We start from the raw sequence: 17,918 nt of genomic DNA, 5'->3' as shown, positions 1-17,918 counted from the left end.
CTTTTGCTTCTTCCTCTTACTGCCATGCTGCTCCTAGCGTTCTACGGGGTAATGGCGGCGACCCGCAGCTTCGGCGTGTCTCGCTTTCCTTCCCCCCCGTTTAGTTTCTCTCTGCTGTCCTGTTCTCGAGCACCGACCGCGCCCTGTGCGCTCCACCCTCTCTCTCTTGTTTTCTTTTCCCGGCGACGCTGCGTGGCCCGATTTGTAGAGCCGCTCGATCGAGCTTGAGCCCGCCGCAGTCCGGAAGGGTCAGCGCGCTACCCGCTACCAGCATGATTCGCTGGAACCACAGTCTCTCCCGCAATTCTCCGAACACCGATGGATTCTTTGGGTGGTTGCCCTCGGTCAACGCCCGTTGCTCAGACTACGACCTTCCAGGACCTTCCTTTCAGGCGAGATCCCCGTGAGATGATGCCACACTGCAGGTGAGTTCGAACTTACTCGTCGTCACTGTAAAGTCCGCGCCTCAATAATACACGGACTTCGAGAGAACAGTTAACAGATACTTTACTGAACAGGAGGCAGCGTCAAACTGAAACTACAGAAGCCTGCTGGGGCCTCTTATACAGGGGTGGTCACTGCCGGTACTGCAGTCTAAGACCAGTTATTCCCTTAAAGGTACATACACAACACTGCCTCTTACACAAAAACCGCTGTTACTGTTCGAACTTTTGCCTGTCACGTGATAAGATCTGTTACTGTTCCCACTGCTGCCTTTTTTCTGTGAGCTGTTCATTACAAAAAAGCACAATTGTAATAGATTTATATGAAATGAAGCTCCAGTTGCTTTCAAAATCTTTTGGAAAATGCAATGAAATTGCTAAAGCCGCACAGGATGAGAGGACACACCGTTCTACCCTTTAATTTATGTTCAGAATAAGCAGATTGCATGCTGGGAAATTCAGCAAATGGCATGTGATCAAAGTACACAGTTGCGATAGAAAGCTCTCTCTTATCTGTTATGAGGCAAAAATGTTCAGTTGAAGCATTGGATTTTGAGATAGGCTGAAGCCTTCACATAAAAGCTTTTGAAGGCATTAAAAGACACAAATGCTAGTTCAATAAATACATTTAATTATGTTATTGTGAACGATGCAACCTTTTATATTTCATTTAAACCCTTATTTTAGACATTAGAAATTTCAGTTATTGAGGGAAAAAGGTGTATCAGAAATTGTCAGATGAAAGTTAGGAAATCTGCTCCATGCCAGTGGCCGGATCCAGAAACTACATGCAGGCTCCAAGCAAGTGTTTTTCATAGGGGAATTACAGAGGGGTTTTATGACAGGGAAATCGTGGCAAAGGGATAAGTGCTCTATATGGGAAACCTTATTACAGCACCACCTACAGGCATTACAGGCAATTATAAATGTTACAGGCATGTAAACACAATTAGCATCGGATGGTCCATAGAAAGCATTTACAGGTGATAGGACATAGTGATTTTAATAATATATAGATTTGCTAAACATAACTTGCCTTTAACAAATCTCTGCTGGCTGTCTTTGATTATCCCATGTATTTCTAAATTAATTTGATCTCAAATTACGGATTCTACGAGTTTGCCCACCGCTGGAATTAGACGAACTATAGTTAACCACCATATTCTTCTCTTCCTCCTTGAACAGAAGTCCTCCCATATCCATCTATCTATTTTATTAAAAATATTAAACCAGCACAACCTGGACAGGAGGGAGATTCCAAGTGGTAGTTAATCTGGAGCACTGTTTCAATTTAAACTATGAGAGAAGGACTAGAGGACATAGGTACAAACTGGCAAAAGATAAGTTCAGGACCAATGTCAGGAAACACTTCTTCACACAGCAAAAGGCTGATAAACAAAGTGGTCTTCTGGATGGGTAGTGGAGGCAAAAACTATAGAATCATTTAAGAGGCAATTGGATGCTATGATGGGGAGATCCCAGGTTTCTGTGGAGGTGAGCAAGGTGGGCTATACGGCCTCCTTCATCTGAACTTATCTTTGTGATCTTTAAGATAGATAGGGAGACTGAAAGAATTAGTGAGTGTGAGATAAGTAGAGGCAAAGAGAGAGACTTAAAAAATATATTTTGTCCATGGGCAATGCCACGAGAGATGAACTCACATTGTATTATAAAATGGCAAAGGGTTTCCCTCTATGATGAATAAAATGGTATAAAAGGATATTTGTATGGATTAAGTAAATTGCTCAGACTGTACTTAAAAATAGAAAATGCTGGAGATACTCAGCAGGTCAGGCAGCATCTGTGAAGAGAGAAACAGAGTTAACGTTTCAGGTCACTGACCTTTCGTCAGATGCTTAGTTCAATAAATGTATCGAATAATAGATTTTGGGGGTGAATTTTCATGTGGGTTGTCCTGAAACCCTGGAAAAATGCTGACAATGGTGATTATTTGCCTTTAGTTAATAAATTTAAATAGTTTCACTTCAGTGAGTTTTTAAGCACTTATGGCCACATCTCAATTTCATGTTTCCTCCTCTTTTCCCTTAACTAAAAGCCAAGAAGCAGTTTCTGCTTCACAGCAGTGCTAAACTTGCAGTGTAAATCCGGAGTGAAGAGGCGAGAGACTCCCTAGAGGCAGTAATCTCGCACCACTTCAGTTTGACACCACATGGTGTTTCATGATTCACAAAATATTGTATTTTAGAGACAAAATCTAAATTCGTAGAGTCCACGCTGTTCAAATCTTCAAACTGTAATAGGAACCACAATTGCAGGAGGCAGCAACATATGACCTTAAAAGCAAAGGAACCTCTAAATACAAATACATTAAAAACTCCATAAGTCTTTAAGGCAGGGGTTGTCCTAAGTAATCATGTCAGATTTATATTCCTATATATAATCCCTAATGCATCTACGCAAACCCAGTGCCCTGTTAAATAATACGAAACCAATAGATGACATTGTTACTGAAAGATGTAATTCCATTTCCTTTCTTAGTTCTACTTACTCCTGGCATTTTATTTTTAGGCACAAATAGAAGAGTCTTAAAATGAAGGATTAGTTTTCCAATAATCCAGTAATAACAACAAAAAATGTCATCCTCTTTTCCCTGCTTTGATGGCTGAATAAAGAAGCTCAGCTTCAGTAGTGAAAGACAGAATGGCAAAGCAAACCTTTGTGTTTAGAGAGAAAGGTAATCTCTAATGATGTGAGTTCAATGAGCAGGAGGTCTGTATTCATTGCAGGCAGGCAGCTGGAGGTCAATAATCTTTGACTCTTTTTGGGAAGGGTCAGGCTAGCTGATTTGTTTTAAAGTAGATTCTGTGCTGGCAGCAGGTTTGGGAGAGTCGCTCAAATTGATGAGACCATCCATTTTTTTCTCTCTCTGGTATATAAACATTGGCAAGAAATTATTCTGTCTGTAAACAGATAGAGAGGTTGTGTTAGGAAATTGCCTGGCCTTGCTTGCAGCTCTCCATCAGTGTGATGACAGACTGACTCCTGAGCGGATGGTGGATGTGCACTGTTTTCACCTGATATTGGCTGTAAAACACAACCTGCATGATCCTTTCAAATCTGTCGCCACGTTTGAGGGTGATATGTGTGTGGTGCCGTGCTTAAGCTAAGCGGGTCACAAAGGTTATTAACAAAGACGATGAGAGATGTCTAGTTGGAAAGCTTTCTCCGAGTTTCTGTAGCAGCTATCTGTGGTTTTAAGCAGGAAAATGATGAAACTGCCTCACCAAAAACTCAGAAGATTCTTTATAAAGAGGGTAAGTTAAATGGTTTCCTCCTTCCGAGATAATTAATGATATTGTTTGAAGGACAGATCTTTGAAGAGTTTTACAATTACAGGTTAGTTTAACCACAGGCAGTAAGTAAATGATCAATTGCCTATTAACCCTTAGACAACTGCTGTGATATTTCTGCACCAAAATTTAAATACATAGAGAATAATTGAGACCTGAGATAGAATTGTACAGGCAATAATACATACTTGGAACAAAGTGGTTGATAGTTGTAAGCTAAAATGCAGAATAATAGATGACTGAGAGTTGTTATGATGAAGTAATCTTATCAAAAGTTTCAGATGACATCAAAACCATGAACGGGAATAGTTGTCCTGTGTGCAATTGTCATTTCTGTTCCTTGATGGGATCACACTCTTGAAATTATACAATCATAGAGATTATACAGAAGGAACTCTTTCAGCCATTATGCTTCTGCCAGTGCCAACTCTTCAAATAGAGCCTAAACAATCTAATGCCATTTCCCTGTCCTTCCCCCATTGAATCCTCAAATTCTTTTACATATTGGCCCAGAAATTCGGGTCGGGGGCTTCCCGCGGGTGCAAGCCCCCGACCTGCGCTTACCTACCGCGCCAGCCGTTGAGCTGTGGGCCCACGTGGGATTCCGATCCTGGGCCTCCTCCAACTGCCAGTGCGCAGTGCTTGCGTATCCCAGGGGCGCAGTTAGTTCGATGCGTCCCCTCGGATCACGTGGGCCATGGAGAGCCAATGGTAGCAGGGAATGCTTCATTCATAAGTTTGACCTGTCAAACCTATAAATACTATAAGCCCCAAAACATCACTAAATCTTCAAATAAATTTTTTTTTAAATCACATTTTTAAAATAAACTATAAATTACATGAAATAACTATTTTAAGCAATAATTTAAATTTTTGAAAAAATTAATTACATTTTCTAACGGGGCTAAAAATAAACTTACCTTTCTTTAAAGTATTTAAAAATAATAAACCTGTGGAAAAAATTTTTTAATTTTTAAAAGTGTAACTCCTGGAGACTTACTCTCCCGGGAAAACCTGCAAAAAAAACGTAAGTTCAATGCGCACGCGCTGCCTCTCCTGTGCACGCGTTCCACCTCTGAACCCCTTCTTTCAGGGGAACGGAAGTGCCGGTTTCCCGCGCATGCACAGTGCATGCATGAAACCGGCACTTCCATTGGGCTTACGGGTGAGTACCCCATGTGTACTCACCCGTGGAGACCCAAATTTCTGGGCCAATGTCATAATCTCTGCCCCATTAGCCACTTTGGTAAAGCATTCCATGTCCTAATGACGTTCTTTGTGAAAAGATTTCTTTTAATTTCCTTCCTCATTCTTCTATTGATTCTGTGATTCCTTTGTTATCGATTTACTAGCCAATGTGAACAATTTTTCACTACTTACCTTTTGAAAACCTTTCAGAATTTTCTAAACATCTGTTAAATTCCCCCTTTACCTCTATTCCAGTGAGATGTCATTCCTGGTGATATTCGAAAGGATTTTCACTGTACCCTTTCCCTGGCGCTAATTTGATCCCCTGGGGGCCCAGATGTTGGAACCGATGGTTAATCAATATTGTCTGTCATGTTCAAAATATCCATTTATTTCTGTTTCACTCTCTCATACACATACACACACAAATAATATTTCTGCTTTAAAATAACAGTTAAGGCCTGATATTCTGGTCTCAGCCAAGATATAGGAACATTGGTATTTTAGGAACAGGCGTAGGCCATTTAGCTCCTCAGGCCATTCAGTTAGATCATGGCTGATCTGCACCTCAACCCCATATCCCTTGATACCATTAGCTAACAAAAATGTATTGATCTCAGTATTGAAAGCTCCAATTGTCCCAGCATCCACAGCCTTTGGGGAGTAAGTTCCATATTTCTACTCCACTTTTGTATGTATAAATGGGGTAGATCGCCTGTCAGTCAATCGCCGGAACCTGTTTCTACCAGGATTCCACTGTGTTTGCGTCGTTACAACAATTTCCAAGGGGGAATTTGCCCATGTCAAGGAGGCAGATCTGAACAAGTGCTTAGAATATCTGCCCATTAAACCCTCGGTTGGCCACAACAGAATTCTTTGGCTTGATTATCTTTCTAAGGAGGCAGAATGGCTCCCTTCAAAGCCAAAGGCCCCGATATTAATTCTGTTAGGGTGTTGGGAGTGGGTGGGTTTGATATTGTGTGGGAAACTTGAAGTAAGTTCCGTGCGCCTGTCAGTGGTATTTTAATGCAGCCATCTCATTATCATTTTACTTCTGGGTTTGGCGTTGATTACATGGCAACGGGCGTGATGAGAGCCCACATGATGCAATCTCAACTCCAGTATTTAAAGGCCAATCCAAAGATTGAATTTGGAGGAGTTGGGCGCTGGAAGCAAGAAAGGGAGAACTTTGAAAATGGTTCAGGATGGTCAAAGGTTGCACCCCACTTTAATGACAACTCCCTTAATGTGCTGCTGGGGGCAGTGAAGAGCCACAGAGAGATACTCTTCCCCAGTAATGGGAGGAAGACACCTGCTGCTGCCACAAAGAAGGTGTGGCTGGAAGTGGCCCAGGAGCAGCAGGAGCATTGTGCCATGCTCCTGGATTCAGTGCAGGAAGCACTTTAATGACCTAACCAAGTCAGGAAAGGTGAGTACAGTTGCACATTTACATACATTCTATTGTGCACATCACCCCCTCACTCTGCCTTGTCCCAATGGTCGAGTCTGCCCCTGCACAGGTGCAGGTGGAGCAGTCTTTGGTGGGGCCCTCATGGCCTCCAAAATCCAGAAGTCAGAGGCCAAGAGCATCTCAGCAGTCAGAACAGTGATGTGAGCAGCCTGCCTCTGCCTCTGCTGAAGCCATAGGGGTTGCACCACATAGGAGTGATAGGAAAAGGAAGAGTAAAGCTTTGTAGTTACACAAGGGTAGGCACATGGGTGTTTGAGAAAATGTTATGTTGTGAAGTTTCTGTTCTTTAGTAGAATTGCATATTACTTTGCACCACTTTCCTGTCTTGCCCATTCTTGGTTATTGGGTAGCAAGTCGCATTTAACTTATTTGATGATGAATGAGAAGACATGAATTGATGGGGACCAATGGGGGATGTGCAATGGGTGGTTGGTTGTTTGCAGGACTGCTTTGTGTCAGTGGCATTTGCAGTGGGGGGTGGGAGCGGGAAAGGGGGGGGCAGTGGAGGTGGTGGAAAGAGTGGCCGTTACATGTGGTTCTTACATCAGTCCAGTGGTGGTAACTAACTTGCACTAATAAGGGAATTTCTGGCATCCTGGGCAGCATTGTGAGTAGCTGGTGCTGCAGTGTCATCATCACTTTCCTGCTTTTCATCTTCCTCCTCTTCCTCTTCCTCCTCCTCCTCCTTGGATATGTCCACAGACAATGTGTGCTCTGCACCTTGTTCTTCCTGCAGCTCCAACCCTCGCTGTTATGCAATGTTGTGCAGAGCGCAGCACACCACGACCATTCTGGACACTCTGGCTGGTGCCTACTTAAGGGTGGTTCCAGATCTGTCCAGGCACCTGAAGCGCATCTTCAGCATGCCAATCGCTTGCTCAATAACACATCTGGGAGTCATATGTCTTTCATTGTAGGGCTCTTGTGCGTCATTGGTTGGGCTTCTCTTGGGTGTCATCAGCAATGTTCCCTCTAAGCTGTGGCCGTGCAGTAATCTGCAAGGCTCAGGGCAGGCTGCTCACCGACTTTTACATTATAAATACCATGCATGTGCAGAAATTTAAAGGGACCATGCATTAAAAGAAACAGGCTGCGCAGAACAAAGTGCAGCTTACAGGGAACATAGGTCATCAGTCATGTTTAAAATGGGTATCCCTTGTCTCCTAGCAGCCACCCCTTAAGTCTGCTTGCAGGTCCAAAGACGTCAGAGATCTTGGACTGCCGCAGGACAAAAGCATCACGGCAGTTCCCCAGGAATCTTGCCCACACTTGCATAAATATCTTTTTGTGGTCGCACACCATCTGCACACTGGTGCAAGCCCTTGCGGTTCACAAATACTCCTGATTGATCTGGGGGTGCGTGGATTGCCACATAGAAACATAGAAACATAGAAGATAGGAGCAGGAGTAGGCCATTCGGCCCTTCGAGACTGCTCCACCATTCAATGAGATCATGGCTGATCATCCAAATTCAGTACCCTGTGTATTGATTTGTATGTGGGTTCAATGACGACACATTCATGAAAGAGAATGTCTTTTTATCTAAAGTATGTTCAACTCAGTTAACAGCATTACAGGAGACACCATCTTAGAGATCCATCTAAAACGAAACTAAAACTAAACTCTCTCTCTCACATGCCCTCTGCTGGCCAGGCATAAATAATCAAACAGGCAAATATGCTGGTAAGGCATCATAATCAAACAGGCAAATACCATCACTATTTGCTGATATCATTACATCTCCCTTTCTTAAAACAAAAGTATTTTATTTTTATCTAACAACATGTTTTCTTTGTATTACTCTGCATTTTAACTGTAACACTTAATGAACTTACATTATCATTATCATTATCAAGGTTTTTTAACCTTGTTTTGTGTGTTCACATGAAATATGTAAATACACTTGAACTTGAAGAGAGAATAAGATAACATTACTTCCTTCTATAACAAGAGTCCTTAAACTTGCTCAATGAGTCTCTCAGGAGGCTTCATGTGTCTTGAGGATTTTCTGATTGATTGTCCTTGAATCTGAGTTGTTGCCTCAGATGATGATTTCTCAGCTGTGTGATCAGGTTGTTCAACAGTATCAGTCTTTTGACCTGCTGTGTGATCAGGTTGTTCAACAGTATCAGTCTTTTGACTTGCTGTGGCTGGTCCCATGAGAAGATCTCGACGATTTCTTCGCAGAACAGCACCCTCATCTGTCTGAATGGTGTATGATCTTGGTTGGACTTCACTCAGGACAGTTCCCTTCTGAGTCCATATGTTTGTTTTGTCTTTGAACCTTACTTGGTCACCAGTGTGGAGTTCAGGTAGGTTTTGTGTTCCTCTGTCATAGTAGTACTTTTGCTTCTCTTTCTGTTGTTCTTTGAACTTTCTCACTTTCTCCCCCTCTTTTGTTTCCAGGAGGTTCTCCGGGGATGGGTAGGTTTGACCTTAACAGACGTCCCATAAGGAGTTGGGCTGGTGACATACCACACTCGAGCGGCGTTGTGCGGTATACAAGCATGCTCTGGTAGAAGTCAGTTCCACTGTCTTTTGCCTTGTACATCAGTCTTTTCACTGTCTGGGCCGATTTTTCCACTAGTCCATTGGACTGTGGAAAGTGAGGACTTGACATTGCGTGGACAAAGTCCCACTCTTTGGCAAAGTGTCGGAAACTTGCATTGTAAAACTAGGGTCCGTTGTCTGTGAAGACCTCGCTTGCCACGCCATGTCTGGAGAATATGGCTTTCATACATGTTATCACGGCATCTGCAGTGGTGGTGTACAGTCTACAAACCTCTGGATACAGGGAGTAATAGTCTGTGACTACAAGATAGTCCTTCCCTTGACATACAAATAGGTCAGCGCCTACCTTCTGGTAAGGTCTGTCTGGCGCTGGGTGTGGCCTTAGTGGTTCTACCGGATTGCTTGCTCGATATTTCAGGCATATTGTGCAGTTTGACACCTCATTTGTCACATCTTGGTTGATTCGTGGCCAGTACATCACCTCTCATGCTCTTTTCTTACACTTTCGATTCCCAGATGTCCTCCATGGATCCTTTTTAGCATCTCTTTTCTCAGACTCTTTGGGATAACTATTTTACTTCCTTTGTAGATGATGTCTTCGACCACTGATAGTTCCGCCCTACAGTTCCAGTACTCTGCCATGTCAGGTGAGCAGTCTTGCTTCATGTTGGGCCATCCATCCAAGATGCTTTTCCTCAGTCGTTTCAGTGTTTCATCTTTGTTTGTCTCAGTCTTTATGAGCTCCATTTTTGCATCTGCTATTGGCAGTGCACTTGTGATCATGTCCACGTAGGCGTTCACTTTTTCATCCATTTTGGTGTATGCGGGCTCACTTGGGTCAACAGCTCTGGACAACGTGTCTGCTGTATACATCAGCTTACCCGGTGTGCACGCAACATTCAGTGTATAGCGTTGCAGCCTGATCATCATTCTTTGTATTCTAAGCGGACAGCTATTTAGTGGCTTTTTGAACAATGCAATCAAGGGCTTATGGTCAGTCTCTACACTGATTGCTTGTCCTGACACAAACTGGTGAAATCTTTCACAGGCGTATGTGATGCTGAGCAGCTCCTTTTCTATTTGAGCATATCGCGTCTCCGCGTCTGTCATTGAGCGTGATGCATATGCAATAGGTTGCCAGTAGTCATATTTTTGCAGAAGAATGGCACCGAGCCCACTCTGTGATGCATCTGATGATATCTTGATGGGTCTCGCTGGGTCATAAAACCTCAGAACTGGTTCCTCTGTGAGCAGTTTCTTTAGATCGCTCCATGACTTCTCATGCTCATGATTCCATTCCCATTCTATGTTCTTTTCGGTTAGTCGTCTCAGTGGCGCCATCTTTTCTGAGAGGTTGGATATGAATTTACCCATGTAGTTGATCATTCCATTAAACCTCTGCACGTCCTTTTTGCATTGTGGCTTTGGCATATTCTCAATGGTGGACACCTTTCTGGCATCTGGTCTGATGCCCTCACTGCTAAGGATGTCTCCCACGAATGTCAGTTCTGTCACCCCGAGCTGGCATTTCTCTCTATTCAGCTTCAGGTTTGTTTTCCTTGTTGCTTCCAGCACTTTTTTCAGTCTCTCGTCATGCTCAGTTCTCGTGGTTCCCCATACTATGATGTCATCCATTGATGTATCAACTCCCTCCAGGTGCTCATAGATCATATGGATAGTTTTGTGATACACTTCAGGAGCTGAGGCAATGCCAAATGGTAACCTTAGGAATCTGTATCTGCCAAATGGACTGTTGAACGTGCACAGTCTTGAACTTGCCTCATCCAGTTTCATCTGCCAAAATCCTGATGATGCATCTAACTTGCTGAAATACTTTGCATTTGCAAACTGTGACATGATTTCCTCACGTGTAGGAAGCTTGAAGTGCTCTCTCTTTATTGCTCTGTTTAGATCTCTTGGATCCAGGCAAATTCTGAGCTTTCCATTCTTTTTGTCCACAACGACGAGGGAACTCACCCACTCAGTTGGCTCATCTATCCTTTGAATCACGTTCAGGCTTTCCATCCTGTCCAACTCTGCCTTCAGTTGCTTTTGAAGAGCAAACGGAACTTTTCTGCATGGATGTATGACCGTTGGCATACTTTTATCTACTCTGATCGTGTGTTCTCCTGGAAGGCAGCCTAGACCCTGAAATAGGTCTTTGTACTCTTTCATGAGTTCATCATAGACTGACTCTCCTTCGCTTTCCACAACGAGGACTCTCTTTACCAGGTTCAGTCTCTCACAGACTATTAAACCTAGTATGGCTTGCACATCCTTTGGCACCACGATTAATGCTAACGTGTGCTCTCTGTCCTTGTGTGTCACTTTGACAATGCATCTTCCTTTCACTGGTATATCAGTACCTGAGTATCCTGTCACTTTCACTTTTATTCCATGTATCTTTGGTCTGGGTCTAATTTTCTTAAAATCAGTCTCTGATATCACATTAACTTGTGCTCCAGTATCCAATTTAAATGGAATGTGTATGTCATTCACTTTTAGTGTCAACATCCAGTCTCTTTTTTCTTTTTTGTTTTCAGACACAACATCTACATAGAACTCCTCTATCTCGCTTTCATCTACTGTATGGACCTTGCTTTGTTGTGCTTGGTTCTTGCAGCAACGGGCATAATGGTTGTTTTTGTTGCAACTATTGCATGTTTTACCATATGCTGGACACTTTTTTGGTGGATGCTGTGTACCGCATCGACTACATGGCTTTCGATTGCCCCTTTCATTTTTGTTCGCTGGCCACGCCTCTTTTTTCACATTGGCGCTCTTTTTGTTAAACGGTTTGTGTCCGTTCATTCTCACTGCATCCACGTTGCAGCTACTGTCACAGAACAGTTCCTTTGCTTGCGACTTCACAGTCTCTGTAGCCCTACACAGTGCTATGGCTTTTCCCAGGTCTAGATCTTGCTCTCTTAGCAGTCTTTCCCTTAGACCATTATCTGGAATACCACACACCAGTCTGTCTTTTATCAGCGAGTCTGTCAGTCCCCCAAATTCACATGTTTTGCTTCGGTTTCTCAGTTCAGTCACATACTGATCAATAGTCTCTCCCGTTTTCTGTACACATGTAAAAAATCTGTGCCTCTCAAACGTCACGTTACGTTTAGGTATGCAGTAGGCCTCAAACTGTTCCATTATTTTATCCAGCTTCATTTTGTCTCCATCAGCAGCGAATGTGAAGTTATTATACACCTCCAGCGCTTCATCACCCACGACATGTAAGAACACTGACGCTTTCATTTTATCACTTTTCTCGTCAGCTCCGATTGCCGCTAAATACAACTCCAAACGTTGTTTGAATCTCCTCCAATTTTCAGCCACATTACCTGTCAACTGAAGCTTCGCCGGTGGCTGTAATCCTACCATTTTTCACTTCGTTAGCTATTCTCCAATGGTAAGTAACGATGTTCTCTTTTGGCTTGCTAATATGTGAAGAGCTGATTTAACTTCAGATTTTTCCTCTTCATCTCTTTCAATCACTTCTGACACCATGTATTGATTTGTATGTGGGTTCAATGACGACACATTCATGAAAGAGAATGTCTTTTTATCTAATGTATGTTCAACTCAGTTAACAGCATTACAGGAGACACCATCTTAGAGATCCATCGAAAATGAAACTAAAACTAAACTCTCTCTCTCACATGCCCTCTGCTGGTCAGGCATAAATAATCAAACAGGCAAATATGCTGGTAAGGCATCATAATCAAACAGGCAAATACCATCACTATTTGCTGATATCATTACACCCTGTCCCTGCCTTCTCCCCATATCCCTTGATCCCTTTAGCCTTAAGAAATATATCCAACTCTTTCTTGAATATATTTAATGAACTGGCCCCCACCCCCCTCTCTGGCAGAGAATTCCACAGGTTCACCACTCTCTGGGTGAAGAAATTCCTCCTCATTTCAGTCCTAAATGGCTTACCCCTTATCCTTAAACTATGACCCCTGGTTCTGGACTCCCCGGCCATCACAAACATCCTTCCAGCATCTAGTCTTTCCAGGCCTGACAGAATTTTATAGGTTTCGATGAGATCCCCTCTCAATCTTCTAAACTCCAGTGAGTATAAGGCCAATCGACACAACCTCTCCTCATACGTCATTCCTGCCATCCCAGGTATCAGCCTGGTGAATCTTCGCTGCACTCCTTCCATGGCAAGAACGTCCTTCCTCAGGTAAGGTGACCAAAACTGCACACAATACTCAAGGTGTGGTCTCACCAAGGCCCTGTACAACTGTAGCAAGACATCCTTGTTCCTGTACTCGAGCCCTCTTGATACAAAGGCCAACATACCATTTGCCTTCTTAACCGCCTGCTGCACCTGCATGCTTACCTTCAGCGACTGGTGCACAAGAACACCCAGGTCTCTTTGCACTTCCCCTTCTCCCAATCTATTGCCATTCAAATAATAATCTGCCTTCCTGTTTTTGCCACCAAAGTGGATAACCTCACATTTATCCACATTATAGTGCACTTGCCATGTTTCTGCCCAATCACCCAACCTGTCCAAATCGTACTGGAGTTTCACGACATCCTCCTCACAGCTTACCCTCCCACCCAGCTTTGTGTCATCTGCAAATTTGGGGATATTACATCCAATTCCCTCGTCCAGATCATTAATATATATTGTGAACAGCTGGGGTCCTAGGACCGATCCTTACAGTACCCCACTAGTCACTGCCTGCCACTCGGAAAACGACCCGTTTATTCCAACTCTTTGCTTTCAGTCCGCCAACCAGTTCTCTATCCAAGTCAATACCTTGCCCCTAATCCCATGTGCCTTAATTTTCCACGCTAATCTCTTATGTGGGACCTTATCAAAAGCCTTCTGAAAGTCCAAATACACCACATCCACTGGTTCTCCCTTATCTATTTTACCAGTTACATCCTCAAAAAATTCCAGTAGATTAGTCAAGCATGATTTACCTTTTGTAAATCCATGTTGACTTTGTCCGATCCTGTCACTGCTTTCCAAGTGCTCTGCTATTACATCTTTTATAATAGACTCTAGCATTTTCCCCACTACCGAGGTCAGGCTTACCGGTCTATAATTCCCTGCTTTTTCTCTACCACCTTTTTTAATAGTGGGGTAACATTAGCTACCCTCCAATCCATGGGTACTGTTCCAGAGTCTATCGAGTTCTGGAAGATGACCAGCAATGCATCTACTATTTCTAGGGCCACTTCCTTATGTACCCTGGGATGTAGATTATCAGGCCCTGGGGATTTACCGGCCTTCAGTCCCATCAATTTTCCTAACACCATTTCCCTACAAATACTGATTTCTTTCAGTTCCACCCTTTCATCAGACCCTATGTTCCCCAGCATCTCTGGGAGGTTATTTGTGTCCTCCTTTGTGAAGACAGAACCAAAGTATGTATTTAGTTGGTCTTCCATTTCTTTGTTTCCCATTATAAATTCCCGTGATTCTGACTGCAAGGGACCTGCGCTTGACTTCACCAATCTTTTTCTCTTCACATATCTATAAAAGCTTTTACAGTCAGTTTTTATGTTCCCTGCGAGCTTACTCTCATATTCTATTTTCCCTTTCTTAATTAATCCCTTTGTCCTCCTTTGTTGAATCCTAAACTGCTCCCAATCCTCTGGATTATTGTTTTTTTCTGGCCAATTTATATGTCCTCTCCTTGGATCTTATGCTATCCCTAATTTCCCTTGTTAGCCACGGTTGAGTCACCTTTTTTGTTTTACTTTTATGCCAAACTGGGATGAACAAATTCTGTAGCTCATCCATTCGGTCTTTGAATATTTGCCATTGCCTATCCACCGTCAACCCTTTGAGTGACATTCCCCAATTAATTCTACCCAACTCGCTCCTCAGACCATCGTAGTTTCCTTTATTTAAATTGAGGACCCTAGTCTCTGAGTCAACTACTTCATTCTCCATCTGAATGAAGAATTCGATCATATTATGATCACTCCGACCCAAGGGGCCTCGTACAACAAGATGGCACACTGCACCTGTGGGAAGCCAGCACTCATTCTGACTGGCGTCATTGCAGGCAAAGTTCACATAACTGCCAGCCCTGACACCTGCCTTATGCATTTTTGGGCCGCCGACTGGAGATCTTGGATATGTCTCCAACAGAGCCCTGAAAGGGTTCGGAGGCAACAATGTTTGTCCAAGCCCAGGCTTCTGGGAGAAGCTGAGAACTTCTAGTAACAAGTTTAATAAAAGCATTGAAAGACACAAAAGGTAGTTCAGTGGATAAATGCAATCATATTATTGTGAAATATGTAATTCTTCAAATGTTTTTATTTTGTTTAGAACCTTATTTTGAATAATTTGATTGGTTCACCTTTTCCTTCCTTTTAGTGATAGGTTCTCCTGTCTGGTCACTCAAGATTGGTTGTTTTCATAAGAACTTAGTAGTTTCTCATTAGCAGTTACTTGGAGGCCTCACTATCAGCACTGTGGGATAGGGCGGCCATGACTCGGCTCGCACTGGGAATGTTTTGGGGTTTAGAAGGACTGGGATGGGGATTCTGGACAGTGGCAGAAGTGTTGAGATTTTAGCAGCATGAGGGTGTGGGTGCTGGGGTTTCGTAGTACTAAAGTGAAGGTGGTCCTGAAGATTGCCAATATCCCGGGACCCTCCCATACTGTGCTGCCATATCCCGGGACCCTCCCATACTGTGCTGCCATATCCCGGGACCCTCCCACACTGTGCTGCCATATCCCAGGACCCTCCCATACTGTGTTGCCATATCCCGGGACCCTCCCATACTGTGCTGCCATATCCCGGGACCCTCCTATACTGTGCTGTCATATCCCGGGACCCTCCCATACTGTGTTGTCATATCCCGGGACTCTCCCATACTGTGCATCCATATCCCGGGACTCTCCCATTCTGTGCTGCCATATCCCAGGACCCTCCCCTACTGTGCTGTCATATCCCGGGACTCTCCCATACTGTGTTACCATATCCCGGGACCCTCCCATACTGAGCTACCATATCCCGGGACCCTCCCATACTGTGCTGTCATATCCCGGGACTCTCCCATACTGTGCTGTCATATCCCGGGACCCTCCCATACTGTGCTGTCATATCCCAGGACCCTCCCATACTGTGCTGTCATATCCCGGGACCCTCCCATTCTGTGCTGCCATATCCCGGGACCCTCCCATACTGTGCTGTCATATCCCGGGACCCTCCCATACTGTGCTGTCATATCCCGGGACTCTCCCATACTGTGCTGTCATATCCCGGGACCCTCCCATTCTGTGCTGCCATATCCCGGGACCCTCCCATACTGTGCTGTCATATCCCGGGACCCTCCCATACTGTGCTGCCATATCCCGGGACCCTCCCATTCTGTGCTGCCATATCCCGGGACCCTCCCATACTGTGCTGTCATATCTCGGGACCCTCCCATACTGTGCTGTCATATCCCGGGACTCTCCCATACTGTGCTGTCATATCCCGGGACCCTCCCATACTGTGCTGCCATATCCCGGGACCCTCCCATACTGTGCTGTCATATCCCGGGACCCTCCCACACTGTGCTGTCATATCCCGGGACCCTCCCATACTGTGCTGTCATATCCCGGGACCCTCCCATACTGTGCTGCCATATCCCGGGACCCTCCCATACTGTGCTGTCATATCCCGGGACCCTCCCACACTGTGCTGCCATATCCCGGGACCCTCCCATACTGTGCTGTCATATCCCGGGACCCTGCTCCAATGTTGCTAAACCCCAGGAATCCCTGTTAAAAAGAAAAAAAATTCCAAGGCTTGTGGGGACTGCCAACACTGAAAATAGGCCATGGGGGTGAATGTCCTTGGAGTTGCTCCTGCTCCACTAACTTCCCCGACAGTGAGGTAGAAACCCCATTTATGCACATCAGTTATGTTGGCGGAGCAGGAACAGAAATGGGTCAGAGGAAATTCCAGGCCCTGGGGGCTGGCAGCATGAAGTGCAGAGATCCTGGGATCCAGCAGCAATAGGATGACAGTCCTGGGGTCTGTCAGCAAAGGGCACTCAGGCAGAGACTCACTGCTCTACGCAGTCTCATGTACCCATTCAGGTCTGGTGTCCCCTCGCAACGTATTGCAACCAGACTCCGGATCTTCCCACTGATCCAATCTCAGCAGCTTTCCTGGTCGCCTACCCTCATGTCAATATCCTCCTCTGTTACTTTACTGGAAGTTGCTGCACAATAGGTGGGTGGGCAGCTGGCACCAAGGATTGGGACACAAGGATAATAGTGGAAGTGGGAAGTCAGAGAGGAGATGGGCTAGGTGGGGGGATGAGACTGGTTAACTCATTATCATTTAAAATCAGGTTACTCACAGGTGGAGGACTAGACACTCTTATTATAAATGTTTATTTTTTGTGATAAACCCATTTTCAGCTGTATTAAGAAAACTGCTCCAGGTTACCATTCTTAAATACATCAAGGAATATGTTTTAATGCAAGGAAAAAATAAACAATTACGTTCTTTACGCTGACCGATTGCTCTGGTTCAAGGAAGATAACAGAGAGAGTAGACTAGGGTAATGTTGTAGATGTAATATATCTAGATTTCCAAAAGGCCTTCGATAAGGTATCACATAATAGATTAATGAATAAAGTCAGAGAATGCGGAGTCATGGGATGAGTAGCAGAATGGACAACTAGCTGGCTGAAAGACAGCAAGCAGAGAGTAGGGATAAAGGGTAGCTATTCAGAGTGGCAGAAGGTGGGAGGTGGGGTCCCACAGGATCAGAGCTGGGACCACTGTTGTTCACAATTTATATTAACAATTTAGACTTTGGAATCAAAAACACAATTTCTAAATTTATGGACGACTCCAAATTGGAAGAGATAGTCAACACTGAGGAGGACTGCAACAAATTACAGGAAGACATTCATAAACTTGCAGAATGCAAATAAAATTGGCAAATGATTTCAACATAGTGTGAGGTGTTACATTTTGATAAAAAAATAAGGAGGTCACATATTAGTTAGAA

General features: G+C 44.1%; 1 protein-coding gene across 1 annotated transcript in view; it reads left to right on the top strand.

Moving 5' to 3' along the window:
• The first annotated feature begins 3,337 nt into the window (after positions 1 to 3,337).
• Positions 3,338 to 17,918, top strand: part of LOC147121259 (ribosomal protein S6 kinase alpha-2) — an 823,768-nt gene continuing 809,187 nt past the window's right edge. The window contains exon 1 of the mRNA XM_085981473.1: positions 3,338 to 3,718. Within this exon, the coding sequence (XP_085837599.1) occupies positions 3,671 to 3,718 (48 nt within the window). The 5' untranslated portion in view covers positions 3,338 to 3,670. The remainder of the gene's footprint in view (positions 3,719 to 17,918) is intronic.

Source organism: Somniosus microcephalus, chromosome 3, assembly GCF_052327205.1.
Source record: "Somniosus microcephalus isolate GS21.2 chromosome 3, FLI_Smic_1.0, whole genome shotgun sequence".
NCBI classification, from domain to species: domain Eukaryota; kingdom Metazoa; phylum Chordata; class Chondrichthyes; order Squaliformes; family Somniosidae; genus Somniosus; species Somniosus microcephalus.
Note: the sequence above shows the minus strand (reverse complement) of the source record. Positions and strands in the feature narration are given on the sequence as shown.